Source organism: Phaseolus vulgaris, chromosome 1 (assembly GCF_051622355.1).
Source record: "Phaseolus vulgaris cultivar YP4 chromosome 1, ASM5162235v1, whole genome shotgun sequence".
Taxonomy (NCBI): domain Eukaryota; kingdom Viridiplantae; phylum Streptophyta; class Magnoliopsida; order Fabales; family Fabaceae; genus Phaseolus; species Phaseolus vulgaris.
The window spans coordinates 48,468,985-48,494,824 of record NC_143498.1 but is presented as its reverse complement, the minus strand read 5'-3'; the positions used below and the strand labels follow the sequence as shown (position 1 = coordinate 48,494,824).

Genomic DNA, 25,840 nt, shown 5'->3' with positions numbered 1-25,840 from the left:
AAACATTTACCTGTACCAGTGCAAATACCTCGAGCGCATCTACCACACCCCTGTCGAAGGTCATCAAGTTCCTATGTCTCCAAATTCCACTCACAACACCAACCCAAATCGCTCCCCAAACGTCATTAACCACATCAGAAGCCGAACACAACCTGAATTGTTGGAAGTTTACCAAAGGGTCCTTGTGAATAACAAACGACACTCCAAGCCACTCAAAACAAAGATACCACACCCGCCAGGTAAACTCGCAGACGGAAAACAGATGACTGGACGACTCTTCCACCTTCCCACACAAACCACACACCAGATTCTCTACCACCACCCCTCGCCTTTCCAAATTTACCCTAGTAGCAATCTTATTCTCCATCACCCTCCAAGCAGTGACCAAAGCGGAAGGCAAAGCTTTGCACCTCCACAACTTACTGTAAACTGGAGAAACCTCCCCAACTCTATCATTCCTAACCTAAAAATAGGTTGAGTTAACCATAAAAGTATGAAATCCCCCTGCCTTCCAAATCCAGCAATCTGCCTTCCCCGATTCCAACTTCGCCCCTTGTAGTAACTGAAAGAACTGCTCCACCAGAGGTTTCTCCCATTCAAAAAATGGTCTACGCCATTCAAAGTGCCACACCCAAACACCATCAATCCAATTCCCTAGTTCAGCCACCTTTGCACCTTTTGTCACACTAAGAGAGAAAATTCTCGGGAAAACACTCTTCAACGCTCCACAACTCAACCAACTGTCCTCCCAAAAAAGGATAGCCCTCCCCTCACCAACTTCCCACTCAAACCCATCTTCAAAACTTCTTCCCCAACCCTCTGAAGCTCACACCTCCTTCAAATCTTTCCACCAAAGAGAGCCCCTACCAACTTTACCTTCCTCTCTCAAGCTTCTCCACCCACCGTACTTAGAAGCGAGGATCTCTTTCCACATACCACCTTTATCCGTACCCAATCTCCAGATCCACTTACCTAATAGAGCCAAATTAAACAACCTTAGGTCAATAATACCTAGACCCCCATAGTCACGAGGCTCACAAACCTTTTTCCAAAAGGCCCAAGCGATCTTCCTACCATCTGAACCCCATCCCCAAAGGAAACTCCTTTGTATTCGAACTAACTTCTCTGTCACCACAGAAGGTAACTTAAACAATGACATAAACAAATAACGGGATTGAGGAGAGAACTGATTTTAACAAGCAAATCCTCACAACCAACGACAGACACTTGCCTCTCCATCTTGACAATTTACCCTGAACTCTCTCTATCACCCTGCTCCAAAACGCACCCCGTTTGTGACACCCTCCTATCGGCAACCCTAAATAAACAAAAGGAGTTACCATCACTTTACAATTTAGAATAGCCACAAAACTCTGAAGCAAGCTCTGATCCAACCGCAACCCACCAATAGTAATCTTACAATGTTGTTTCATAATAAAACATCGTATATTAAAATGTGGTGATATTTTTGTGATTATAGTGAATGTATAGATGTTGGTCCATAATACAACCAACATATATAATCTTGACTAAAACATAGACTATGGTTCCTTTCAAGGATAGTTGCCTATGAGCTTGACATAGACTACAATTTTACATGAATAGTTGTCTATGAGTTCGATATTGACTGCGGTTTTATGATAACAATAGTATATGTTTTTAAATTTCAACATAAACAACGGTTATTTGTAAGAATCATTGTCTATATGTTTTTTTTACCTTACTTTGGGTGTGCCTCAATTTACGCTTTAACTTTTGTTCTCCTCACGCTTCCCTGCACCTTGCCTTCCCTGCATGTGTTGTCGTCTTTGTTTCATTACTCTTTATAAGTTCTTCCTCCATTGCTTCATTGGTTTTAAGTTTTCATACTCCATTGCTCACATTTGTTGTTTTCAAGTTCTCCACTGTTCAGGGACGCATTCTTGATTGCGTTTTTGGTCTCTTCCACCCATCTCCTCCGTGCCGCCGTTGTCCACCACCACTAGGTTAATAAAGTTTTTTTTATTCTTAAATATTTTTTACTTTTGTTTTTGTAGTTATTTTTTCATGTTATTTTATATGTTTTTGTTGTTATTATTAATTTATATTATTTTTTCATGAGTATGTTAAATTGGAATTGTTAGGTTTAAATTATTAATTAGTTAGACTATTAGTTATATTTGTAAAGTTAGAATTGTATATTATTAAGTGATAATGATACCACTAATGTGTGGTTTTGTTCATACACAAGAAGTTACCCACATATCTCAAGCAAATAGTTGAAGGATAACTACAGTATCAACTTACCTACATATAAAACTTAAACGTCTAGTAACAAGTAATTTCTATTAATCAATGCATGACGTGCATATATCATACTCAAAAGTCGATACAATGCAAATTGTCAAAAGTTAACATGGTTGACATTAACACTAGTTGGGAACATGTAATAATATTTAAATTATTCGTTATAATAAAGTACATGTACTTTAACACTAATTTGAACTTATTTTTGTATTATAGTATTTTATGGATGCTCAACTATTACATCCGGAAGCAATGGACTATGTGAGGAATTTTTGGACCACATACTTCATTAGGTTTTATAGATAACTAATGAATAGTATATAGGTTTACGTAATATAGCATGCTTCTAATGTATAGGAAATTAACTAATATAGATAGGAGTAGGAATATATATTGGTGTATGTATATACTTTATATATATAATAAATATAATTTGATTGTTTGAAATATTGTGTATTTGTCTGAAATTTGTATTTGGTTGGGTTTGTTAAATGAACATGTTACTTAAGATGAGGAAACATATAAAATAAATTGAATTAAAAAAATCATAATAAACTACGGTTGTTGACAACAATTATAGTCTATAGTGTCAAATAAACTACGATTTTGACAACAACCATAGTCTATTATGGGAGTAATGAAAAATTAATAAAGAGCCTAAAGAAGGGTATAAACTAAGATTAGTCAAAATAATTGTAGTCTATATGTGTCTTATAGACTACGATTGTGAGTCGTCGTCTATAAGTCAAAAGTATAGACGACGTGCTTATAGAATGCGGTTTAAAACCGTCAATTAAGAGTTTTAAAAATGGTTGTCTAAGAGCTTTTTTGCACTAATGAATAAAAAAAAAAATTCCAAGTCACTGAGATTTTCTTGTTTTTCCAAACAAACAACGCTTCACAATCCCCTTAATACTTATGTTATCTTGCATTAAGTTAAACACTCTCGTATATGCTTAAAGAATGTCATGTTCACTTTTAAGCAAGATAATAATTTTTTGTTTTGAATGATATTGTTGTACTTCATATAAGAGATATTTCATTGAAACTACTATTGCTTAAAATAATTATATACTCACTTAAGTGAACTTGTAGTTTTTTATGATGACTGATAAGTGTCTTTCATATTAGAATATAGGCACTTATGAGAATTTATTGATAATTTACATATAAAATAATCTCTAATTTATAAATTTATACCTTTTTACATTTTGTATGAGCTTTATTTGAATAAGAGCATTTTATTCCCAAATTTGGTGTTAATTGCAGATTTCTAGGGAGGATTGAAGATTTGGAGTAGAGGAGAATAATTTGAGCTAAAAATAGAAAGCTGAAGGTCCCAGAATAGAAAAATATGCATAGAAAGATTGAGTTTTTTTATGTTTTATCACTTAGCCCCTTAGCGTGACACATGAAGCAACCTAACCCTAGAAAATTAGGATAAATAGAGGGCTAGAGGTTCAACCCTAGTGTGTCAGATTGAGAGAAAAACACCATAGAGTGAATTGTAACCCAATTGGGAGAATTAAAGGTGCTAGAAGTATGCATTGTTAATTCTACCATTTGGAATTGAGAGTAATCTGCTCAAACTCTTATGTATTGAAGTGATATATTATATTTATTGATTGATTATTGGTATTGTTGTTTTACTTTTAACTTTCTGTGACAGATTGAGAATCTTAAATCTGACCGGGAGGTATTTTTAGGTTTCTGACCTAAACAACAATACTCTTAACATATTTGAGTGCTAGGAATAGACTTGAAATGTTAATTGTCATTAACATTCTTAAGGATTTTATATGCGAGGAATCAATATAAATGAATTTTCTACGGACATCAATTCCAATCAAAGAACTCAATATTAACATTTTAATCAAAATACATGATAGTGGGAGAGATGAAACCTAATCCCTATTTTTCCAATTGAAGCAACTAATTTTTTTTTTGTTTTCTGATTATCCATGCCAACACAATCACTTCTAAACTCTTTTTATTGTTCTGTTGTTATATAATTGTATTCGATAATTCATTGTTACTTGTGGGATCAATATCCGTTTTTAGGAACAATTATTACTTTTGACAAACGTGGTGCACTTGCCGTAACAAATCATCATTCATCACTATTTACAACAACAAAAAGTATTTTTATTTAATGTGATAATTTTTTATAAAAGTTACAAAGGGGACTTAGGTGGCTAATTTGTCAAGATTAGATTGGTGTTTTCAACCCACTAATTCACTCTAAGTAGTCTTGTCTCGTCTAACTGGCTAACCAAAGACCGTGACCAACTTTTTTTTAAAATTAAAAATTAAAATAAAAAATAATTTAAAATATTAGTTAAATGTATTAGTTGAATTACACAAATAAATAACAGTATTGTAACTTAAATCATTAATATTTATAAATAAAGTTTCATTCCAATTATTAATCATAATAAAATAATTTAACATTTAAAAGTAATTATCATATTAATTTATCAAATTATAAATATTAATTAATTAAGATTTAGAAAATATTTATATGATTAAATATTTGGAATGCACTGGATTCCACAAGACAACAACATCAAGATGTCTTTCTTGTGGTAACAGAAGAGCTTTTATTTCATTTATGGTGTATGGGTCAGAGTCAGACCTGCACATGATGGAGGCGACAAAAGGATCATATAATCTTCTGAGAGACCAACAAGAATGATCTTCGTGATTGGAGCACCTATGGCCGCTAGGGAATCAACAGTTCTTTTTGTTTCTAAAAGATAGACATTTATAGTCCGATCATTCTTGGAAGTCTTGAGGCGCAGTCTGTATTTCTTGATCTGAGCACGAGTGTTTGATGCAAAGTACGTATATAAAGTGGACTAGATTTGAGATGAAATTTGAAGACCTACCATTTTGGTCAAAAAAGAAACAGTCATAAAGGCTAATATCCAGACAATAGTGAGACTGTCTTGCTGCTTGTAGGAGAAGTAAGTAGGATTAGAGGAGGTAGAGGAGCCATCAGCAACGGACAGACCATCAACAGTTGCAAGAACCTGTTGTTTTCATAGTAGGAAATTGTCATCAAATAGTTTGAGAAAAATATGTGTTGTGAAATGATGCAAGTTGGAACGGAAGACCTCATGGAAGCATGGAACATGCCCTCAGTAGAGGTGAAAGAAGACATGAGAAAAAGGCAGCAAAGAAAAAAAAAGCTCTTATACCATGTTATAGTTTTTTTTATCGGCAATAACAAATAAATAAATTAGAACCACTTTAGGGGTGGTTCAACTCTTATACACATTACTAAATACCAGTCCCAACTGCTTACCGCCTAAACCAACAAGACAAACCCTGCCCTTGTATGAACTAGCAAAAAGAACAGCTTCAGGAAACTAACCTCATACACTCCATTAGTTTCAAACACCAATCAGAATAGGAGAAAAAAACTAACCGGGAATTTGTAGACATCCAGGACCAAACCTTTACTTGTACCAATGCAAAAACTTTAGATGCATCCGCCACTCCTCTTTTGAAAATTAGGCGATTCCTGTGACTCCAGATTTCGCTAACTACCCCTACCCAGATTGTGTTCCAAACTACAAGACCCGTCTCAGAAGAAAAATTCATCCTAAACTGGTCAAAGTTCAGCTTCGACTCAATGTGAGACACAAACAGGTGAATATATAGACTCATGCACGGTATCCCTACCATTGATATTCTACAACACCATCAAGAGATTCTATCAGAATAATTTTTGACAAAAAAAAAATTACATCACAAAACAATACTCTCTTTACTTCAGTTAAGTTTAGAGATCAATCACAATGAAAGAAACTGGTCCTCTTGCAACACCACCAATGGAGGAGCAATTCCTTGAACTTGGAGTAAACTTTGATATATCTTTATTGGTGATTTTCAATGAGTCCAGGTAGAATATGAAAAGGGTTACAACTTTAGTGACTCTTGGTGGAATTATTGTTCTTTTTCTGATTTCTGATGTTTATTATATTTTTTATTGGTGCAACATTGGTACACAGGGAACAAGAGTCACATATATAAAACTATGGTACTCCCTTTTAATTTAAATATAAGTAAAAATATATTTATGGATTTAAATATATTAGTAAATTTTAATTCTTTAAATTTAGTTTATTTATTATTTTAAAAGTATTTTTAAATTTAAATATCATTCTTAATAAATTTAATGTGAGGGTAATTTTTTATTATATTAAAAAAATATTAAAATAAATTAATTATTATTTTAATAAGTGCAAAAGATAATTAAGTTTACTTGTATAAAAATCTAGCTAAAAGTGCCATTGGTTGTCCATTTGATAGGTAAATTTATTAACCCGGGTGATTAAAAGTTTGAATGTTAACAAAAATTTGAATATGAAAATCTTACCGTTGACAAAAATATTTATTCATTTTAATTCTTGGTAATAAAAAAATTCTTATTGGTTAAAAACTGTAACAAGTGCTAGTAAAGATAGCAGGACAAAATCCATATATAACCGTTTGAATAAGTTATGATATAATGAGCCAAAAATAAAAGTAGGAAGAATATTCGTAAAAAATAATAATTTTCGATGATGCTTGTGGATGTTTTGAGGGACTATTAGATTATGCACATATATGCACGGAAGAAATCAAGTTATGCTTAACTATGAAGAGTTTGTTTTATTTAACGTTGTTAGAGAATTAGAGTACTAAAATTTTCTTATTCTAATTCATATACACAATAAATTAAATAACACTGTTTCTTAATTTTACTCCATATTGTATTGAACCTTTTAGAGTATTCCCATTAGTTTTGGATTTAGGAATTTTATATTTCCTTATTCTATAATGTAAGTTACAATATCCAAGTGTTTCTCACTCTTTCTCTCCCTCTTTGTTTTGACTATTTTCTAAACTGGGAAAAAAGTTTACTAACCCTTCCTTCTGTAATCTTTCCTTCTCGGTTCTATTGACTTAACATAAAGAGACAACCAACTTGGTTAATTTCTCAGACACTTTTCTTAAGACTGTACTCACGCATTTAATAACACTGACCACCTTGTGAATCTCTTGTAGTATGCATGGCATTGGAGAAAGCAAAACAGAAGGCACATTTTTCATTTTTCATTAGATTTTGCCTGCACCTCTTGATAAGTGTAAGACTGTACATGGACCACCAAGTATTCACTGTCTGCAGCAGACAACACATTGAGATGTGAAACCAGACAGTGGACCCTGGATAACTTAACTTCACCGCTTAACCGGATTAGTTATATCGATTAAAATGGATTTAATGACATAAACATTAAGTTAATTAACAGATCCAAAGCAATGAAACACCCTATTTTAATAACCCTGTCTCCTACTTAATCATCTATTGATTTAGTAATGTCAAAGTTATAAACAACAGGATGATATGAGTAACTCCTTTACATAATCCAATCCAAGCATTCATTAAATGTTTTGTTTGGTATGTTTGCTTCTGAGGTTTAATGCAATGAGATTCAAGTCCATTTGGAAGCACAAAAAATAGTATCTTCCATGTAATTGAATGTTTCAACTTGGAGAGATAGCATTAACTTGCATTGAAAAATGGGTTCCCAACACACACTAAGCCTTCTTCAATGTAGTTTTTATGTCATTAATAAAGCTACTTTGAGCAACTTCTGCATCACTCTCTAACCTAACACTCACGGGAGTTATAGCTTTTTTAGTTTAACTCATCAGTTCATAAACACCTCTGAGAGACATGCATCCATACATATATACACACCAAAACCTACACAAATTTTGATCATTCTCTCTTGTTCATCTCTCTCCTTTCAAACTTGGAGTGATCTGAGTATGTGATTTGAGATCTACATAACACTAGACATTCATTCAAAGTTGTGCTTGTAAGTGAGCTTGTGTAGAAGATTAGATGGCATCCACAGACGCTATAAGCGATTTGGTGACAGGAAAAAGAAATCATGGGAACTGGTCGGAGAGTTACAAGAGGGATGGGACAGCAGAGATAACCGACATAAGGAGCGGAGACACTGAAGAGGATAATGAATGGGCTGCCATCCAGCGTTTGCCCACTTTCGAGAGAATGAGGAAAGGGATGCTAAGTGTAGTGCTTGATAATGGAAAGCTTTTAAGTTACCAAGTTGATGTCACTAATCTCAGATTGCAGGACAGGAAGCAGCTGTTGGAGAGTGTACTCAAATTTGTGGAAGAAGACCATGACAAGTTTCTTCTTAGACTTAGAGACAGAATTGATAGGTGTGTGCCCTTGTCTTTCATCGTCTAGGGTTAACAGTGTTTGTAGTTTGTGGAATTTTTTTAAACTTTTATTTGTTATTGTTATTATTAACTGTTGTTATTTGTTGGTATGAAAGGATTAATATTGTGACTATTTTGTTCGACATTGATGTTTGTTAATAACAGGGTGGGGATTGAAATTCCAAAAATAGAAGTCCTATACAGAAATTTATCAGTGGAGGGAGACATGCATGTTGGAAGTAGAGCACTTCCTACCTTGTTTAATGTTACTCTCAATACTTTTGAGGTATTTAATTTCATTTGCTCCTTTGAAGCACAAATGTTGGAAGAAACTTCTATTTTGAATCACAAGAATATTATTTATATAATAATAATAGTAATATAAAATTTATTTCTTTTTAATTTCTTTGTATCTCATCAATTATGTGGTAGCAGTTTTTCACTCTTTTCTCTTATTCTATACAAATTTTATATAAAATTGTATAAATACATTTTTAGTAGCTAGCTTTAACCATAGGTACGTCAATTTTTTATTTTAAATAATTTCCTTATTCAATTGCTGTGATTGGTAGGGAATTCTGGGATTGTTTGGCCTTGCACCTTCGCAGAAGAGAAAACTTACTATTCTTAAAGATGTTAGCGGAATTCTCAAACCATCGAGGTAATAATATAGTAATGGAAAATGTTATTAATTAGAAGCTTTTTGTTTTATTTATTTAATATAGTTTAGTATTAATTAGTAAATGTTATTTTATTTAACATGGTCATTTATCAGGATGACCCTACTTCTAGGTCCTCCAGGTGCAGGGAAAACAACATTACTTCTAGCACTTGCAGGAAATCTTGACCAAAATTTAAAGGTTCACTCTCATTAATTTCGTACCTATGTTGGATTATACTCAATTTAGTTAAATATTTGTTCTTGGTTTCTTCTTATCACATTCTTTCTCACAAAAGAGTGCTGTTATATATGGTGATCATCAGGTTTCAGGGAGAATAACATATTGTGGTCATGAACTGAATGAATTTGTTGCTAAAAAAACTTGTGCCTATATTGGTCAACATGACCTTCACAGTGGAGAAATGACAGTGAGAGAGACATTAGATTTTTCGGGACGTTGTCTAGGTGTTGGGACGAGGTATGAAATGTTAGAAGAACTTTTACCAAGGGAGAAACAAAAAGGAATAAAGCCAGATCCTCCTGAGATTGATGCATTTATGAAGGCCACAGCCATAGCAGGTCAAAAAACCAATTTCCAAACAGACTATGTTCTCAAGGTTTGTAACTTTTGTTCGGTCAACTTCATATTAATTACTATTATATTACTTCCTAGGTTGTTAAACATGTTTTTTATATTTGAAAATATGATGATTTATATATTTTAGTTCTTAAAAATATTACCTCATTAGTTTTTACTTTTAATACCTACATTTATTAAAAATTATTTAGGGATTTTTAAAAGCAGCTTTTATAGGAGTAAGAACAAACAAGGGTCATATTTTATGGTATAACATATATTTATAATATATTTACATTGATTTCTCTGGTATTACGACAGATACTTGGATTGGATACTTGTGCTGACACTGTGGTTGGTGATAACATGAGAAGGGGCATCTCTGGTGGTCAAAGAAAGCGTGTCACAACAGGTCAATTACTTAATTAGTTAATTGTTTCACAAAAGATAAAAGGAAAAAAAAAATAAGAAAAAGATATCCATGAAACACTTTCCTAGAAATATTTAAAATTGATAGAATCAATGAGAATAGAGCTTTATGTGAGTATGAATTTTATAGAGTTCAGAGTCAAACTAAAATCCAATTAACTCGCTAAATATATATCAATATTAGAGAAAAAAAAGCTATTCTCAGTTAAACCTTCTTTTTAAAGGAATGAAGAGTTGAACTTAGGAACCATAATGTTCTTTCTTAACCTAGTTATTAGTTGATATAATATATTTTATCGTATTATGAAGAGTTTGCATAGATTTCTTTATATTATTTTTTAAGTGTGTGTATATATCAAACAATTTTTTTTGTTCTATTAAAATTAATATTTTTTTTAATTTGATTAAAATTGAAAAGTTAAAAATGTACACTAATATAATATGGTTTTTTCTTCTTCTTGTTATTAAGTAAAATATGTTGAGAAGTCAAAGTAATTTCTATAAAAAGATGTTTATATAGTATTCATTTTGAAAGCAATAAGGTAACTAACTTGAACTCAATCTAAGGAAAATGATAAAAGAATTTTTGAATTACTATATGCTCAGAATACAATATTGTCTACACACATCAAAGTTTTAGCCATACATACAAGTCTAAGTCCACGAGATAGAATTAATACTATAAAATACCTATATTATACACGTATTTTACAAACAACTGAAATGTTATAAAATTAAATAATACTTTAAAATATTGGTTCACTTAATACAAAATTATTTTATATCGTTACAAAAAATAAAATATAGAACACAAGAGTTTAAAATTTTATTTCAAAATTGTAAAAGTGTTTTCAATTAATAAAATACCATATTCACAATAAATTGTAATATATATACCTAAATTTATGTTGATTGGAGACAATTATTGATTAAAAAAACATAAAATGCTATTGATTGAATTACGAATTTAAAAAATATAATTTCAAATTAATATAAATATTTCATCACAAGTGATGTGTTAAAATATTTAGTATAATAATATCACTTTTCATTTAATATATACCATTATATAAAGAGATACATTATTTTGGTGTTATCTTTTAATTGAACAATTTTACACTTTAATAAATAAATAAATAATTATTTAATTAATAAAATAAATAATTGAATAATTTTTTATTTCAAAAGTTATAAATAACTTTTAAAAAATAATTGTTATACAAATTTTTAATACTATGTTTTACAAAAATTATATATATTATTTTTATTTAATTAATTATTCATAGAAATAATAAAATTATATAATTTTTAATATAATAAAAATGTAAATATACTTATGCAAAGCCCATTGTTAGTAATTCTAATTAATGTAAAAAAAAATATATTAATTCAAAATTTGATGTAAAAAGTAAATCTCATTTTGTACATTAATAAAATTTAATTCTGTTAAATCATAAAGAGATGGACCAAAAGTCAACACCTTTTTAAGAAGAGAAAAAAATCAACATTTTCATAGAGGATCTAAAGATGGTCAATTTGTAAATAGATTTCCAATAATAAAGTTTTTAGCCGCAACACTTTTGTTTCACACCTTTTAATTTTTAAAAAATTTAAATAAAATACATTGGTCATGTGAAATTCATACTCTGTAATCTAATTACTTATGGTTGTATAAAATAATTTAGTTGAATTTAATAATAATCAGTTTGAAAAATTTGTCTCAATAATAATTTCTAATTTTTTAAAGTTGGTGAATGGAAATTAAGCATTAATATTATATAGCACAAACACTCATAGATATAGGCATAGACACTGACAGACACATATATTTATAGACACAGACACACTGACAGACACATATATTTATAGACACAGACACACTGACAGACACAGATACAGACACGCTGACAGACACAGATACAGTCACACTGACACACTGACAGACACAGACACAGACACAGACACAGACACATACACAGACACAAATATAGACACAAACACATACACAGACACGGACACTTCAACACTATAATCTCTAAAATGTAAGACACGGGGACACAAATCTCTATATTATATAATTATGAATTATATAAATTTATAAATTGACAAAAAAAAATTATATGCACAAGTATGTCTCAATTTTATTTGTGGCAGAAAAATGTTTCTCAGAGCTGATTCAAAATAATTTGTTTCTTCTTTTTATAAACATAATAAAAATTTATGCAATAAGTTTGAATTTTTAGAAAATTATTGTATTTATCCTTTTTAAAATTATGTTGAAACCGTGTTAAAATTATCGGATATCCAAAAAATATTTTTTTTATTTGACATTTTACTGATATACGTCCTACAAATATCATATGAATGTCGATGTTTGATACGTGTTGATGTCTGATATGTGTCGGACACACGGACATACTAGTTAAGAAGTATGTCCGAGTCTCATATTGTATTGAAAACACTAAACAATCAATGCCTACTCATACTAAATAAATGGTGTTGTTATTGTTACCAAGGTTTTTTCTTTTGATAAGTTACCTTTTATAATTATTGACTTAGAATCTTTGCCACTAGCAAATTGTATACAGATACTAGTAGTAATCTATTACAAATTACTAACTTAATTACTATTTCAATTGTAACTGGGTGCAGGGGAGATGCTAGTGGGACCAGCAAAGGCACTTTTTATGGACGAAATATCAACAGGACTGGACAGTTCCACCACGTTTCAGATATGCAAGTTCATGAGCCAAATTGTTCATATAATGGATAAAACCATGGTCATATCTCTTCTTCAACCACCACCAGAGACATATGAACTGTTTGATGACATTATCCTACTTTCAGAAGGTCAGATTGTGTACCAAGGTCCACGTCAACATGTGCTTGAGTTCTTTCAAAACATGGGTTTCCAATGTCCTCCAAGAAAGGGAGTTGCTGACTTTCTACAAGAAGTAACGTCTAAGAACGATCAGCAGCAGTATTGGTGTAGAAGAGATGAACCTTACGGATATGTTTCAGTTCCTCAATTTGCAGAGGCTTTCCATTCGTTTCACATAGGAGAGAAGGTTGCAGCAGAGTTTAAGGTTCCTTATGATAAGAACCAAACTCACCGTGCTGCCTTAGTTAAAGACAAGTATGGTCTATCAAGTTGGGAACTGCTGAAGGCATGTTTTTCAAGAGAATGGTTGCTTATGAAACGTGACACTTTTGTCTATGCATATAGAATAGTACATATAGTTGTCTTAACTATTTTGGGATTTACTTTGTTCCTCAAAACTGAAATGCCAGTGGGCAATGTTGAAGATGGAAGGAAGTTTTTTGGAGCACTGTTTTTCTCTCTTATAAACATATTGTTTAATGGGTTCTCAGAACAAGCCATGGTTGTTTCCAGGCTCCCTGTCTTTTACAAGCAAAGGGATTTCAAGTTCTACCCTGCATGGGCGTTTCTCTTACCTATATGGGTTCTCAGGATCCCTATTTCCTTTGTGGAATCAGCAATATGGGTTGTTCTAACATACTATCCAATTGGATTTGCTCCCTCAGCTAGCAGGTTCCGAGTTTTCCTTTTCTAAATATAGTCCTTACTTTGCCTACTCTCACTATTCTTTTTCAAAACATTATTCTTTATTTTGACTTTTGTGGCAATAATAATTTTTAGTCTAGAATGAAAATTCTAAAATGTGCGTGCCTTCTACTTCATCAGATTTTTCAAACAATTCTTGCTACTGTTTAGCGTTCATCAGATGGCTAGCTCTCTATTTCGGCTCGTTGGAGCAATTGGTAGATCACATGTTGTTGCTAATATAATGAGTGGCTTGACTTATCAACTAATGTTTGTGCTTGGAGGATTTGTTCTCTCCAAAGGTGAGACATTTGTCATTCATTTCTTGATCTTATGGAGATATTTTATGTAATCTTTATAACTATTTAACATTGAGTTTGAATTTATGTTACCTAAACCTACTCTTCCTTATATAGTTATATGGTTTTAACGAGTACTTAGTTCAGCAAAATCTCTTTTATTCCTGCAGATGATACCAAGCCATGGATGATATGGGGCTATTATGTTTCTCCTATGATGTATGCTCAGAATGCCATGGTACTGAATGAATTTTTGGATGAAAGATGGAGTAAAGTAAGAAACTGTTTTCTAGTTCTTATTTCTCATAATGCTAAGTACGTTCAATATAAACAAATCTGCATTGGATCTTGATTTATTTAATTAACTCCAGGCATTGTCAAATATGTTTTATATATTTTGCAGCCAAATACAGACTCTAGATTTGATGAACCTACAGTTGGAAAAGTACTTCTCAAATCTAGAGGATTTTACACAGAAGATTACTGGTTTTGGATAGGCATTGGAGCTTTGTTTGGGTTTGTTCTTCTTTTCAACCTTCTCTGCATTGCTGCATTAGCTTATTTGAATGGTAAGATATATCTGTAGATTTAATAAACTATAAATTAATGGAATTTTCAACACTACTGAACCATTTTAATTAAACAAAATTTCAGCTATTGGTGATTCAAAAGCATTCATCTCAGATGAAGACAAGAAGAATGGAAATTCAGTATCTAGACATGTCACTGAAGGTAATAAAACTTGTAATTTCAAATGGTTTTTAGGGGTAAACATTTGAGCTTAAGCATTTAATGTTCTCCTCTCAAGCATGCATATATAGATTTTTCATTCATCCACTTTTCACAAAATGGCTTTACATTTACAGTTCCCAGTTGCATCACTTTTAGAAACGAATAATTAATTAATGGTGCATTTCACTGCGTTATTATTCTCATGCAATTCAAACAATATATTGACGCTACATTGAACAGGAGGTCCAGGTATAGACATGACTGTGAGAAATGCTTCTCCGCAAGAACGAAGAACACGAATGGTGTTGCCGTTTCAACCTCTTTCACTTACATTCAATCATGTGGACTACTATGTAGACATGCCTGCAGTAAGTCAATGAATGCCTTCGAATGATACTCTAATATCACTTTTATGTGATTAATTCTTCCGTCATACTTCCCAAAACAATTAAACTGAAAATGTGGTGATAGTGTACGTGAACTATATTTTAAGATTTTAAACATACATGGAGTGTTCTTCTTACCATCACTTTAAATTCACTAGGATCATACCTTTCATCAATGCCATTGTATATACATGTTTACCAAAATCGTTTCTATGTTTCCATAGAAAGTTAGAACTTAAAGCCTCCTGTGAACGTTATTGAGAACTTCTGGTTTTGTTTTATGTTTATCAGGAAATGAAAAGTCAAGGAATCGATGAAGATAGACTTCAACTACTGCATGATGCCAGCGGTGCTTTTAGACCAGGTGTATTGACAGCCCTTATGGGTGTTAGTGGTGCTGGGAAGACAACCCTTATGGACGTATTAGCTGGAAGAAAAACAGGTGGATACATCGAAGGAAGTATTAGCATCTCAGGTTACCCAAAGAACCAAGCAACATTTGCTCGTGTCAGTGGCTACTGTGAACAGAATGACATTCATTCTCCCAATGTTACTGTATATGAATCACTATTATTTTCAGCATGGCTTCGCCTTCCATCAGATGTAAATGCACAAACGAGAAAGGTGTGTGGGGACAAACTTAAGTTGTAATATTTTCTTGGCCATTATGAATTTAGTAAATTGTAAGGCTAATATTTTTTTTAATTTTGTCTGGTGATACAGATGTTTGTTGAAGAAATTATGGAGTTGATTGAGCTTAAATCAATCAAAGATGCACTTGTGGGCCTTCCAGGCGTAAACGGTCTATCAACTGAACAGAGGAAGAGGCTTACTATTGCGGTAGAATTGGTTGCCAACCCTTCAATTATCTTCATGGATGAACCAACATCTGGCCTTGATGCTAGAGCCGCTGCTATTGTTATGAGAACTGTGAGAAACACAGTGGACACTGGCAGAACCGTTGTGTGCACAATTCATCAACCAAGCATAGACATTTTTGAAGCTTTTGATGAGGTAAATTGGACAGGAAACTATTAGAGTTCATAGGCAAAATGTACTATTATTTCTTTAGTTTATTGTTGCTCTGTACTGCATTTAATGTTCAAATTTGATTTCTTCGTCACTGCAGTTACTGTTGTTGAAAAGCGGAGGGAAAGTTATCTATGCTGGACCTCTTGGTTACCATTCACAGCAGCTCATAGAATATTTTGAAGTATTGAAATTTTTTGTCTGTCATTTCAATAGATTTTGATACCTCTGCATTATACTTTGAATGGGCAGTTATAATAATGCCAGTGCCAATTTTTTCTTTCCTTGTATCCAATATTCATATTTTGCTGTAGGCTATTGTAGGGGTGCAGGAAGTCAAGGATAGCTATAATCCTGCCACATGGATGCTTCAGATCACCACCCCTTCAGTTGAAGCTCAACTAGGAATAGATTTTGCTGAGATTTACGCAAACTCAACACTTCACAGGTAAGTTATTTTTGTGATTTTCTACCACTTATATGGTACAATAAATTCTAGCTTTGTCAATTATAACTTTATTTTCTTGATTTATACTTTCTACAGAAGGAATCAAGAGCTTATCAAAGAGCTCAGTAGTCCACCACCAGGTTCCAATGACTTGTACTTCCCAACCAAATATTCCCAATCATTCTTTGTGCAGTGCAAAGCTTGTTTTTGGAAACAATTTTGGTCATATTGGAGAAATCCTTCGTACAATGCAGTCAGATTCTTCTTCACGATAGTAGTTGGGATAGTCTATGGTATAATCTTCTGGAACAAAGCCAAGCATGTGTGAGTAAATAAAAATTTACATATATTTGTTCTTAAGTGTTCCAAGTGTATTAGCTGTGTTCTTATGATCTTGACATTTAGATTGAATTCAAATCTAATATTAACTAATGATGTTCACTAAAAATTTGGAGGACAGCCAAAAGCAACAAGATTTATTTGATCTTTTAGGAGCCATGTACGCTGCTGTGATTTTCCTTGGAAGCGGGAACGCTATGGGAGTGCAGCCAATTGTTGACAGAGAAAGAAATGTATTATATCGTGAAAGAGCAGCAGGGATGTATTCAACATTGCCTTATGCAATTAGTCAGGTAGAAAAATATTAAGCAAGAGATATCTAAATCATCTTTTCCTATATTTATACTGATTTACAACATACCAAAGAAACCAACAAACTCAATTATCTTTTGTTAGTTTATTTTCTTCATAGATTTCTTATTCTAGTGCACTCATTGATCGCGTAGGTGGCAGTAGAGGCAATTTATAACGCCATTCAAGCAACCATCTACAGTGTCTTCATCTACTCCATGATGGGGTTTGAATGGAAGGTGCTGAAATTTCTTTGGTTCTTCTACATAATGCTGATGTGTTTGATCTACTACACGCTATATGGGATGATGATTGTTGCACTGACTCCGAGTTTCCAAATTGCTGTCACTTGTAATTCCTTCTTCTTGAGCATCTGGGGCACCTTCTGTGGCTTTATCATTCCTAGAACGGTACATTTGTCTTTCCTTTTTCATATATTAATTCATAAGTTGACGTTGGAACGAGGATTTTTTTTTTTGGCTTATAGAGATATATACATATGTTTCTCCTAAATGTTACAGCAAATTCCTGTATGGTGGAGATGGTACTATTGGCTTACTCCTAATGCTTGGACACTGTATGGCATCGTTACCTCTCAACTTGGAGATGAAAATGCAGAAGTGGAAATTCCAGGAGCTGAAAACATGGTGGTGAAGGAAGTGCTTAAGGAAAACTTCGGTTATGAGTATCAATTTCTCCCAGTGGTTGCTGTTGTTCAGATAGGCTGGGTTCTCCTTTTCTTGTTTGTTTTTGCCTATAGCATCAAATTCCTTAACTTCCAAAAAAGATGATGAGATGGGATCCTCTTCCCAACCCCTTTGGCTTCAAATGTATGGATTTTGTCATTTAAACTGGTTTTCATGTAACAGGTAAAATTTATATTGTTATCCATCATTTTTATAAAGTTTTGTAGTTCTTAAAGTTGTCATATGCAGTGTTAGAATTATTAAAAGTTTTTTTTTTCAGTGGAACATTGATGAATATGGCATGCAGCCCAACCAAAGAAGCTCACAAGAAAAAGGAAGCTTTTGGACAATGTAACGAATGAAAGCATAGATAAGCTTTAATGTTTCTTTTTTTGTTTCCAAATGTTGATTTATGAGATGCTTTGTCGTAAGTGAATTAATTCATTTTCTTTTCTTTATGAATTTACAAAACCCTGAAATGGCTTCTTTTTTTTTCTTCATAAATACTGAAATTATATTTACCAAAGATAAAAAAATATTACTTTATATTTAAAAATTAAAATGATCTCTTTATATATTGTTAAATTTAGAGTAACAGAAAGATAAAAAAGAAAAACATTATTATATTAAATCACTACCAATCACATTAAACAACTAATGCAGGAGATAAAGATGCTTTTCTACAATGTAATAAATTTTAAAAACTTGTATAACTTATATTAGTATTGTTTTCTTCCATTTAACATGTAGAACAACCAAAAATGGGATTTGGAAGATTAGGTGTCCCTGAACAGCTACGATCTGCAGTTTCATTTCTCGTGGATTTTAGTTGATTCAGATGGCTCAAAACCAAAAGTGGGCAAAACATTTATGTCAGTATTTGGATTATATCTTGACTAGTAAGAGTCAAATAGACACAAAATGGTACCCAAATTTTAAGGACAAAATTCTTTACAGATTTTATTAGGACACAGAGCATATTCGTTCCTATCATCAAGATCCATAAATTAATAAAGACTATGTGATTTTATCTTATCATCAAGAAAGCTTTATCTTCTTTTCTCATCAAGATAAAGATTTCTTTTAATAAAAAGCATATGCTAGTTATCATTATAAATCTTATATCTCTCACATTTCAGAGTCTATTAATCATTTCTAATCACATGAATCAAATTCTATAAAAGAAAAAGAAATTATAAAACTAACCAAATCTATGTAAAGAAAAACAAGACAAACTCTCGACTATACAACTCTAAATGTAGAGAATTAAAATTTATTGTGGAAAAATTCAAACTAATATTAGAATTCACAATCATAAATATTTTCTAAAAATTGAATTAATATTTAATTTATATATGAAATCATTCTTAAGGTTTTTAAATTTAATAAAACTAGATGATAAGTTCATTCTTTACACAAATTAGAAACCGTATCACAAATACTTACTAAATTAGTCACTAATCTATTATTAACTGATTTCTTTTGCTAAATTAGTCACTAATCTATTGACTGATTAATTTGAGGATCAAGTCCATCCACTACAAAAAATTGTGTATATAATGACAGTTTTAATATGGCGGTTATTAATAACCGCCATAAATATCCGTATAATACGACATTTTAATGACCGCCACAATTATCCTAAAAAAGTGTCATTTTGAACCATCACAATTTTTCTTTGAAATACACACTTTCCCGCCTTTTCTTTTCCTCCATATAATTTCTCTTTTCTAATTTCTTTTTTCAAAAACCTCATTAATTTGTCTCGGAACCTCTTCACTAATAGAATCTCTCACTCTCCTCATACCCTCTTGACTCTTCAGAAACCCTTCACTCTCATGTAATCCTTCACTCACCACTCTTCTCTGCTTAAACCCTCAAACTCTTCCCTTCACTCTTCACTCTGCTCAAAACCCTCACTCTTACCACAAACACATAACCCTCACCCCTGCGAAACCTTCACCGTCATGAAACCTTCACTCTCGCGAAATGTTCACTCCCGCGAAATCTTCACCCTCGCGCTCTCTCACTTCACCCTCACTCTCCGCAAAACCTAACACTCCGCGAAACCTTCCCTTCACACATCGCCATTTGTTTTGTCCGCCATCGCTACCGGCTTAAAGGACGCATCCTCGCAACGATTTCAATCGTCATTGTCGCAACAGCCGTCGGCTTGCACGGTATCATTCGAGTATGATGAGGAAGTTGTGGACCTGCATGACAGCGATAAGACGATTATGTTCCACGCTAAAGATGCTTCTGATTTCTCAATGGTGGGAGGAGAGAAGCCTTCGTAGATGAGGAAGGTGATGAGGGACATGTACTGGTACCAGGAGCTGAGGCGTCAACTCAATTTTTAATTATCGTAAAATGAAGACATTGCTTTCGCGCTTGATCCATTCCACACATTCCATTTCCAAGATCAAGTATGCCTTGTATTCTTTGTAATCGTTATGTTCAGTAATTGTCTCGTTTTTTTGTTGTATATTCAATTCGATTATTTGCTTCTTGTTAATATTTTTCATTTTTTATTCATATATTATAAGATTTTTAAGTTTTTGTAACTACCTGATTGAAATGAAATTGAGGCTCTACCAAATTAGCAATGTTGCACAGGATGTGCCATGGGGATAGCGGCTGCAATTTAAGTGCATCATGAGTTTAATTTTTCTTTATGAATTCACTGTGTTAGGTTCAATACAAATGTGATTTGAATTGTATTTTCATTTTCTTAGGGGAATTTTGCTTTGGCTGTGAAAATGGTGAACTTATCGTTTCTTTAGATTCCATCTCTTTATTGTTTAAGAGTTCCTTGTCTTTATGACAATAATCAAATGCTGATGAATTTTTTTTATTATATGCAGTACTAAAACTGCTTGCAGAAGTTTTATCATAACAGAGACTCTCAAATACTTTTATATTTAGCTCGTACCCATTATGAGGCTGAACAGTGGCAAGACTGGATAAAACAAGTCTATCCACTGGATAAAACAAGTCTATTGAGACCCATCCATTTAGCACCATCAAACTATACTTTAAGGTTTGATGTTGGGGTTGCAATGCAAAAAACTTTCAGCACCAACATTCCAAAAGTAAAGAGGATTGCGGATGAGGTAGTATTTTTATCCATTATTATGGAGATTTTCTTAAATGATTGTAGGATGTATATTTTGACCTTCTATTATTCAGAGTTTCTGAAGTAAGAATATTGAATAAACTGCTTCGTAAGGAACACTTAGTTTGATCATGGAAAACGTACTTTAGTATATCATTAATAAAATTTGTTCATACCTGTAATTTGATTCTTAATCTATAAATAAATTTAGAAGGTCATCAAAAGGGCAGGTAAATTAAACTGGAAACGTTATAGAAAATGGCAAAGTATCATTTCATCCTATACCAATACATTTATGGGATGACTAGATATATATACATGAGGTATCCTTCAAATTATTATTATTATATTATTATTATGTGCTTAGGATATGGTTGACACTAAAAATGACTAAAATTACACGTGAAGACAATTTTATGTCTTCACTATTATTTTGTTATGTTTAAGAAAGCTACTAAATATTTGTAATGTAGGAGATACTTTTTTTTTCCTACTATTATATAGTTTAGGATGCTTAGTATAATATATAATCAAGTGTTGAGCAATGTCTTCACTTTCTTACTTTAGTTTGCTTATTAAATAATATTTCGATATTGTGGCATATTTTCTTTATAATTTATGCAACTGAGTGTAGGAAATATTTTCTTTGTACCTTATTTAATTGAGGTTATGCAACTTATAAATTATACTTTTAGGTTCCTATTTTTTTTCTTCTTGCCATACACATGATGATAATTTCTTTTATCTTTTAAGTGAATTTTTAGGTACTCTCTGTTTCAATGATTTGTATTTGGGCCTTTTGTTAGTCAAGTTCAAGTTTGGTTTGACAATAATCTACTTGTGAAATATTTCCTAGATTAAATGCTGTACATGAAAACAATAGTAGCGTAATGACACAGATGCAATATTGTGTTGCACTCTGAAGGTATACTTGAAATTTATTTCAACTTCATATAGCACATGTGACATGTATCTATTTTGCGAACCTTCGTAGCAATTCAAATTTCTAACTTGAAAAGGATAAAAGGTTATACTCTGAAGTACAGGGTATCAACATGGACCAAAGCCCCAGTGTCCTATTAAAATGTGCTAGATGGATTAGTATTCAACTAGTTTAAATCTGCCTTGATAATCTGCTCCAAGCTCATTTTCTACGCAGTACTTGGCAAGGAGCTTTACTTATCATTGTTTCAAGTCTATCATTTACTTATCATTAAATTCAAAGCATTCAATACACCCTTCCTTGTACATTCTTATTATTCCTTTAGTTTCTTAAGTAAACCTGAAAATTTCTGCACAGTTTCTATCTTCTTTGACGAGAATGAAGCTTTGTCAACAATATGGAGTAGTCTTGACGGCTTCCATGTTGCCATAGTGGAGGTAATGAACTTTTATTTTCAGTATAAACGATGAATCATTATCTCTTTTGCTTGTGTTGTGATTGTTGCTTGCTTTGGTTTTGTATGATATAACGACTTCTTTTCTTCCTTTTAAGCTTTAAACAATTGAAATGGATGAATGATCTACGAGGAAGCATGACAATGGGAATATGAGAAAAAAGTTTTCTTTAAGGCTGTGTTGTGCTTGCTTTAAATTTTCTAACCAATGATACTTCTTAATTACTTACAATTCTTGTTTTTAAGCTTGGGGCCGTTGAGTTCCTCAGTAAACCACTATCTGAGGACAAGCTCCAAAATATTTGGCAGCATGTTGTTCACAAGGTTTGTCGGCATTGACAACATTATGATGACATTTATTGTTAGAATACAATGAATAAAGTAGTTTTTAATGTGGTTAAATTTCATGCAGGCTTTTAATGCTGGGGCAAATGGTCTGTCTGAATCACTAAAACCTGTCAAAGAATCTGTAGAATCTTTAGAATCGGGCTGCAGCTCCAAACAGCAATGAACAAGATAAAACTCATAAAAGGACGATGTCAATTGATTTAGAAAATGTGTCCAGGTTTGGTGATGATGACAAAGAGCAATCTGCATGTGATAAATATCCGGCTCCTTCAACCCCACAATTGAAACATGGGACATGTTTATTGGATGATGGAGATTGCCATGAGCACACTAATTTCTCAACAGAAAAAGAAAGTGAGGAACATGATGGGGAGTGGAAATCAGTCGAAGCTTCATGTGAAAATTTGAATGCTGAAAGTTCTCCTCAACCAATTGAACCTGGGGAGACTCTGATTAAGGAGGAAGAGGATTTTTCCAATGGTTCCAAGTGCGAGATTGCTGTTTCACCGAATCTACACAATGAAAAGCTTCTCATCAATGCAGATGGTCACACATCACCTAATCAAGTAATAGGATCAAGTGCCGGAAGCGGAAGCAAACTGATTAGGGATGTGTGTTTTAATTTTAAACTTATTAGGGATGTATGAACTTTTGAACAATTATGTGTTGTAATTTTAAACTTGATTAGGGATGTATGAACTTTTTATGTGTTTTAATTTTCAATTACATATAAACTTTTGAACATTATTGTGTGCTTTAATTTTCAATGAAATGAATGGATGATTATAACTTTATACATTATTTTATTTTATTATGAAAAAATGGTTGTTAAATTTTATAATTGTATAAAACAAATTATAAAAAAGATTATAAACAAAATTATAAAAAAGTGGTGGTTAAATTTTATTTATTCAGAATTAAAATTACGTCGGTTAAAAACATCACTATTTACGTATATTATGGCGGCAGAATCTTCGTCAATGAATGTAAATTGCGATAGTTATAACTGACACTATTTACATATAAAAACCGCCACTACTTACACTATGTTTAAAGTGGCGGGTGTTGCGGCGGGTAGCGTAAAACCGCCACATTAAACTTTGTGGCGGCCAGTTCTATGGCAGTTTGGGAAACCGCCACAAGCGTATATTGTGGCGGTTATAAACGTCAGTTTATACGAAAATAACCGCCACAATATACATTTTTTTTTGTAGTGATCTCTATAATCTTTAGTTAAAGTGGATTAATGTAATAATTGAAATAAGTGATTAAATTTGTGATCAATATATTAATGTCAGATTTTAAAATGATATTAGTAATTGATGATCAATGATAATATTTTTTTAGATTTTTAAATTTGTTTTTCAAAGAATAATATATACTTGATAAATATTTAAAATATGCATTGATACACATATTCTAAAAAATTCATCAAAATAAGATTATTTTACAAATAAAGTGGATAATTTGTCTTGGCTTAGGAAGGGTTAAGATTGAATGATTTTAACTTAAGGATTTTATTTTACTTTTAAATTTTATTAGAATTGATCAATTGATTTGTATGGTTAACTAGGAAGGTTAAGATTGAATGATTTTAACTTAAGGATTTTATTTTACCTTTAAATTTTATTAGAATTGATCAATTGATTTGTATGGTTAAAATTGGTTGAATTGGTGTGAATGTGGAAATAATGTTACAAGTGGTTAAAATTAAAGATTAGGAACTTGTTAAATGTATTTTAGTTAAAAGAAATAGTTGGTTGAAGTTTGGTGTTGATTTTTAAAATTTTACAAAATGACAAATTATGCATAAATGTACTCAACAAATCGAAATTTCGTTTAGGAAATTACATAGTCAACATTTCTTTTGAATTTGAATAACCTTAGTATATCCTAGTTTGTTCACCAAAATGGTATAAATTCCCACCATCAATCCAACTTGAAAGCAAGTGAGAAAAGTTTTATTAAATTCACTTGTGGATTATAGGCACTAAACAAATCAATGTTTTTTGAATTAGACTTAGTAGTCTTCATGAAAGTTACCTTAGATATTTGTTTTATAATGAATTTAGAATCAATTAAAAAGGAGGTCAATACTCTAATTATGATTGTTTCAATAATAAAATGTCAAACTCACCGTCTTAACTTAAGTTGTTACGTTTTTAAAACTTTTAAGCTAAGTAAATTATTATTTTAGAACTTAAGGTTTTTATAAGAGTTGTAGTTTATTCTCTTATATTTTTTTACGTGTTATATTTAAACATGATTGAATGAGCAAAACAATTGTTATCTTTAAGAATTGTCTTAGAGCATTTTTTTTTTATGATTATTTTTAATTTTTTTTTTTAATTTTTTTTATCAGCGAAATGATTATTTTTAATTAAGAAGCAATATAATGAAATGAGAATACATGATCTATAATACAATGAATTAGTTAAATATTATTCGTTTATTTGTTTAAATGTCTTGTATTTATGGATTTAATTTATTTAAAATAAATTATGGATATATTTTGCATTGTTTTCCTTAATGATATGATAATTTGTAGAATTAATTAATGTTTGTTAATAAATATTGTTTAAAATTATATATGATATTATAGAATAATATTATAATAATTTAAATATAATGTTTGTGAATGATTTATAAGTAAAAATCGGAGATAAGAGGTATCGTATGATTTGTGAATCATATTTAAATTTATGAATTTGTGTGTTAACTAAAAGAATATACGAAAGATTTTTTTTATTTCACTAATAATTTAATTTACATAAATTAAAATATAAGGTGAAAAAATATTGACGAAAAAAGTTTATACATAATGTCAAATTTGTAAGTGGATATAAATTATAATAAATTTATGATCTTTCTTCATTACGATTACGTGCGATTATATACACTCCATTTAATATATCATATTAGACCATTTAATATATCATATTAGACCATTTAATATATCATATTAGACAAAGAATATTATGTTAATTGACTTTTTGAAAATTAATATAG

At 31.6% G+C, this 25,840-nt stretch overlaps 2 protein-coding genes and 1 pseudogene across 2 annotated transcripts; all 3 read left to right on the top strand.

Moving 5' to 3' along the window:
• The first annotated feature begins 8,185 nt into the window (after positions 1-8,185).
• On the top strand, positions 8,186-12,228 carry LOC150029671 (ABC transporter G family member 34-like; annotated as a pseudogene).
• A 620-nt stretch (positions 12,229-12,848) lies between these two features.
• Positions 12,849-18,427, top strand: LOC137814548 (ABC transporter G family member 39). The gene is made up of 15 exons (XM_068617350.2): positions 12,849-13,749; positions 13,903-14,063; positions 14,231-14,334; positions 14,464-14,629; positions 14,715-14,792; positions 15,033-15,160; positions 15,470-15,802; positions 15,902-16,192; positions 16,308-16,391; positions 16,522-16,655; positions 16,752-16,979; positions 17,116-17,287; positions 17,441-17,695; positions 17,807-18,154; positions 18,252-18,427. Exons 1-14 carry the CDS (start codon positions 12,854-12,856, stop codon positions 18,074-18,076), a joined length of 3,300 nt encoding a protein of 1,099 aa, XP_068473451.2. The 5' UTR covers positions 12,849-12,853; the 3' UTR covers positions 18,077-18,154; positions 18,252-18,427.
• A 2,603-nt stretch (positions 18,428-21,030) lies between these two features.
• LOC137839090 (uncharacterized) lies at positions 21,031-23,575 on the top strand. The gene is made up of 4 exons (XM_068648219.1): positions 21,031-21,084; positions 22,200-22,466; positions 22,730-22,807; positions 22,896-23,575. The coding sequence occupies exons 1-4, from the start codon at positions 21,031-21,033 to the stop codon at positions 22,992-22,994; spliced, it is 498 nt and encodes a 165-aa protein (XP_068504320.1). The 3' UTR covers positions 22,995-23,575.
• Positions 23,576-25,840: the final 2,265 nt, after the last annotated feature.

Coding starts and splice junctions, on each gene's coding strand:
- LOC137814548 (XM_068617350.2), top strand. CDS start 12,854: ATGCTAGTGGGACCAGCAAAGGCACTTTTTATGGACGAAATATCAACA. Junction 14,064..14,230: donor AGGATTTGTTCTCTCCAAAG/GTGAGACATTTG, acceptor TTATTCCTGCAG/ATGATACCAAGCCATGGATG. Junction 16,392..16,521: donor AGCTCATAGAATATTTTGAA/GTATTGAAATTT, acceptor ATTTTGCTGTAG/GCTATTGTAGGGGTGCAGGA.
- LOC137839090 (XM_068648219.1), top strand. CDS start 21,031: ATGCAAAAAACTTTCAGCACCAACATTCCAAAAGTAAAGAGGATTGCG. Junction 21,085..22,199: donor TAAAGAGGATTGCGGATGAG/GTAGTATTTTTA, acceptor GTATTCAACTAG/TTTAAATCTGCCTTGATAAT. Junction 22,808..22,895: donor GGCAGCATGTTGTTCACAAG/GTTTGTCGGCAT, acceptor AATTTCATGCAG/GCTTTTAATGCTGGGGCAAA.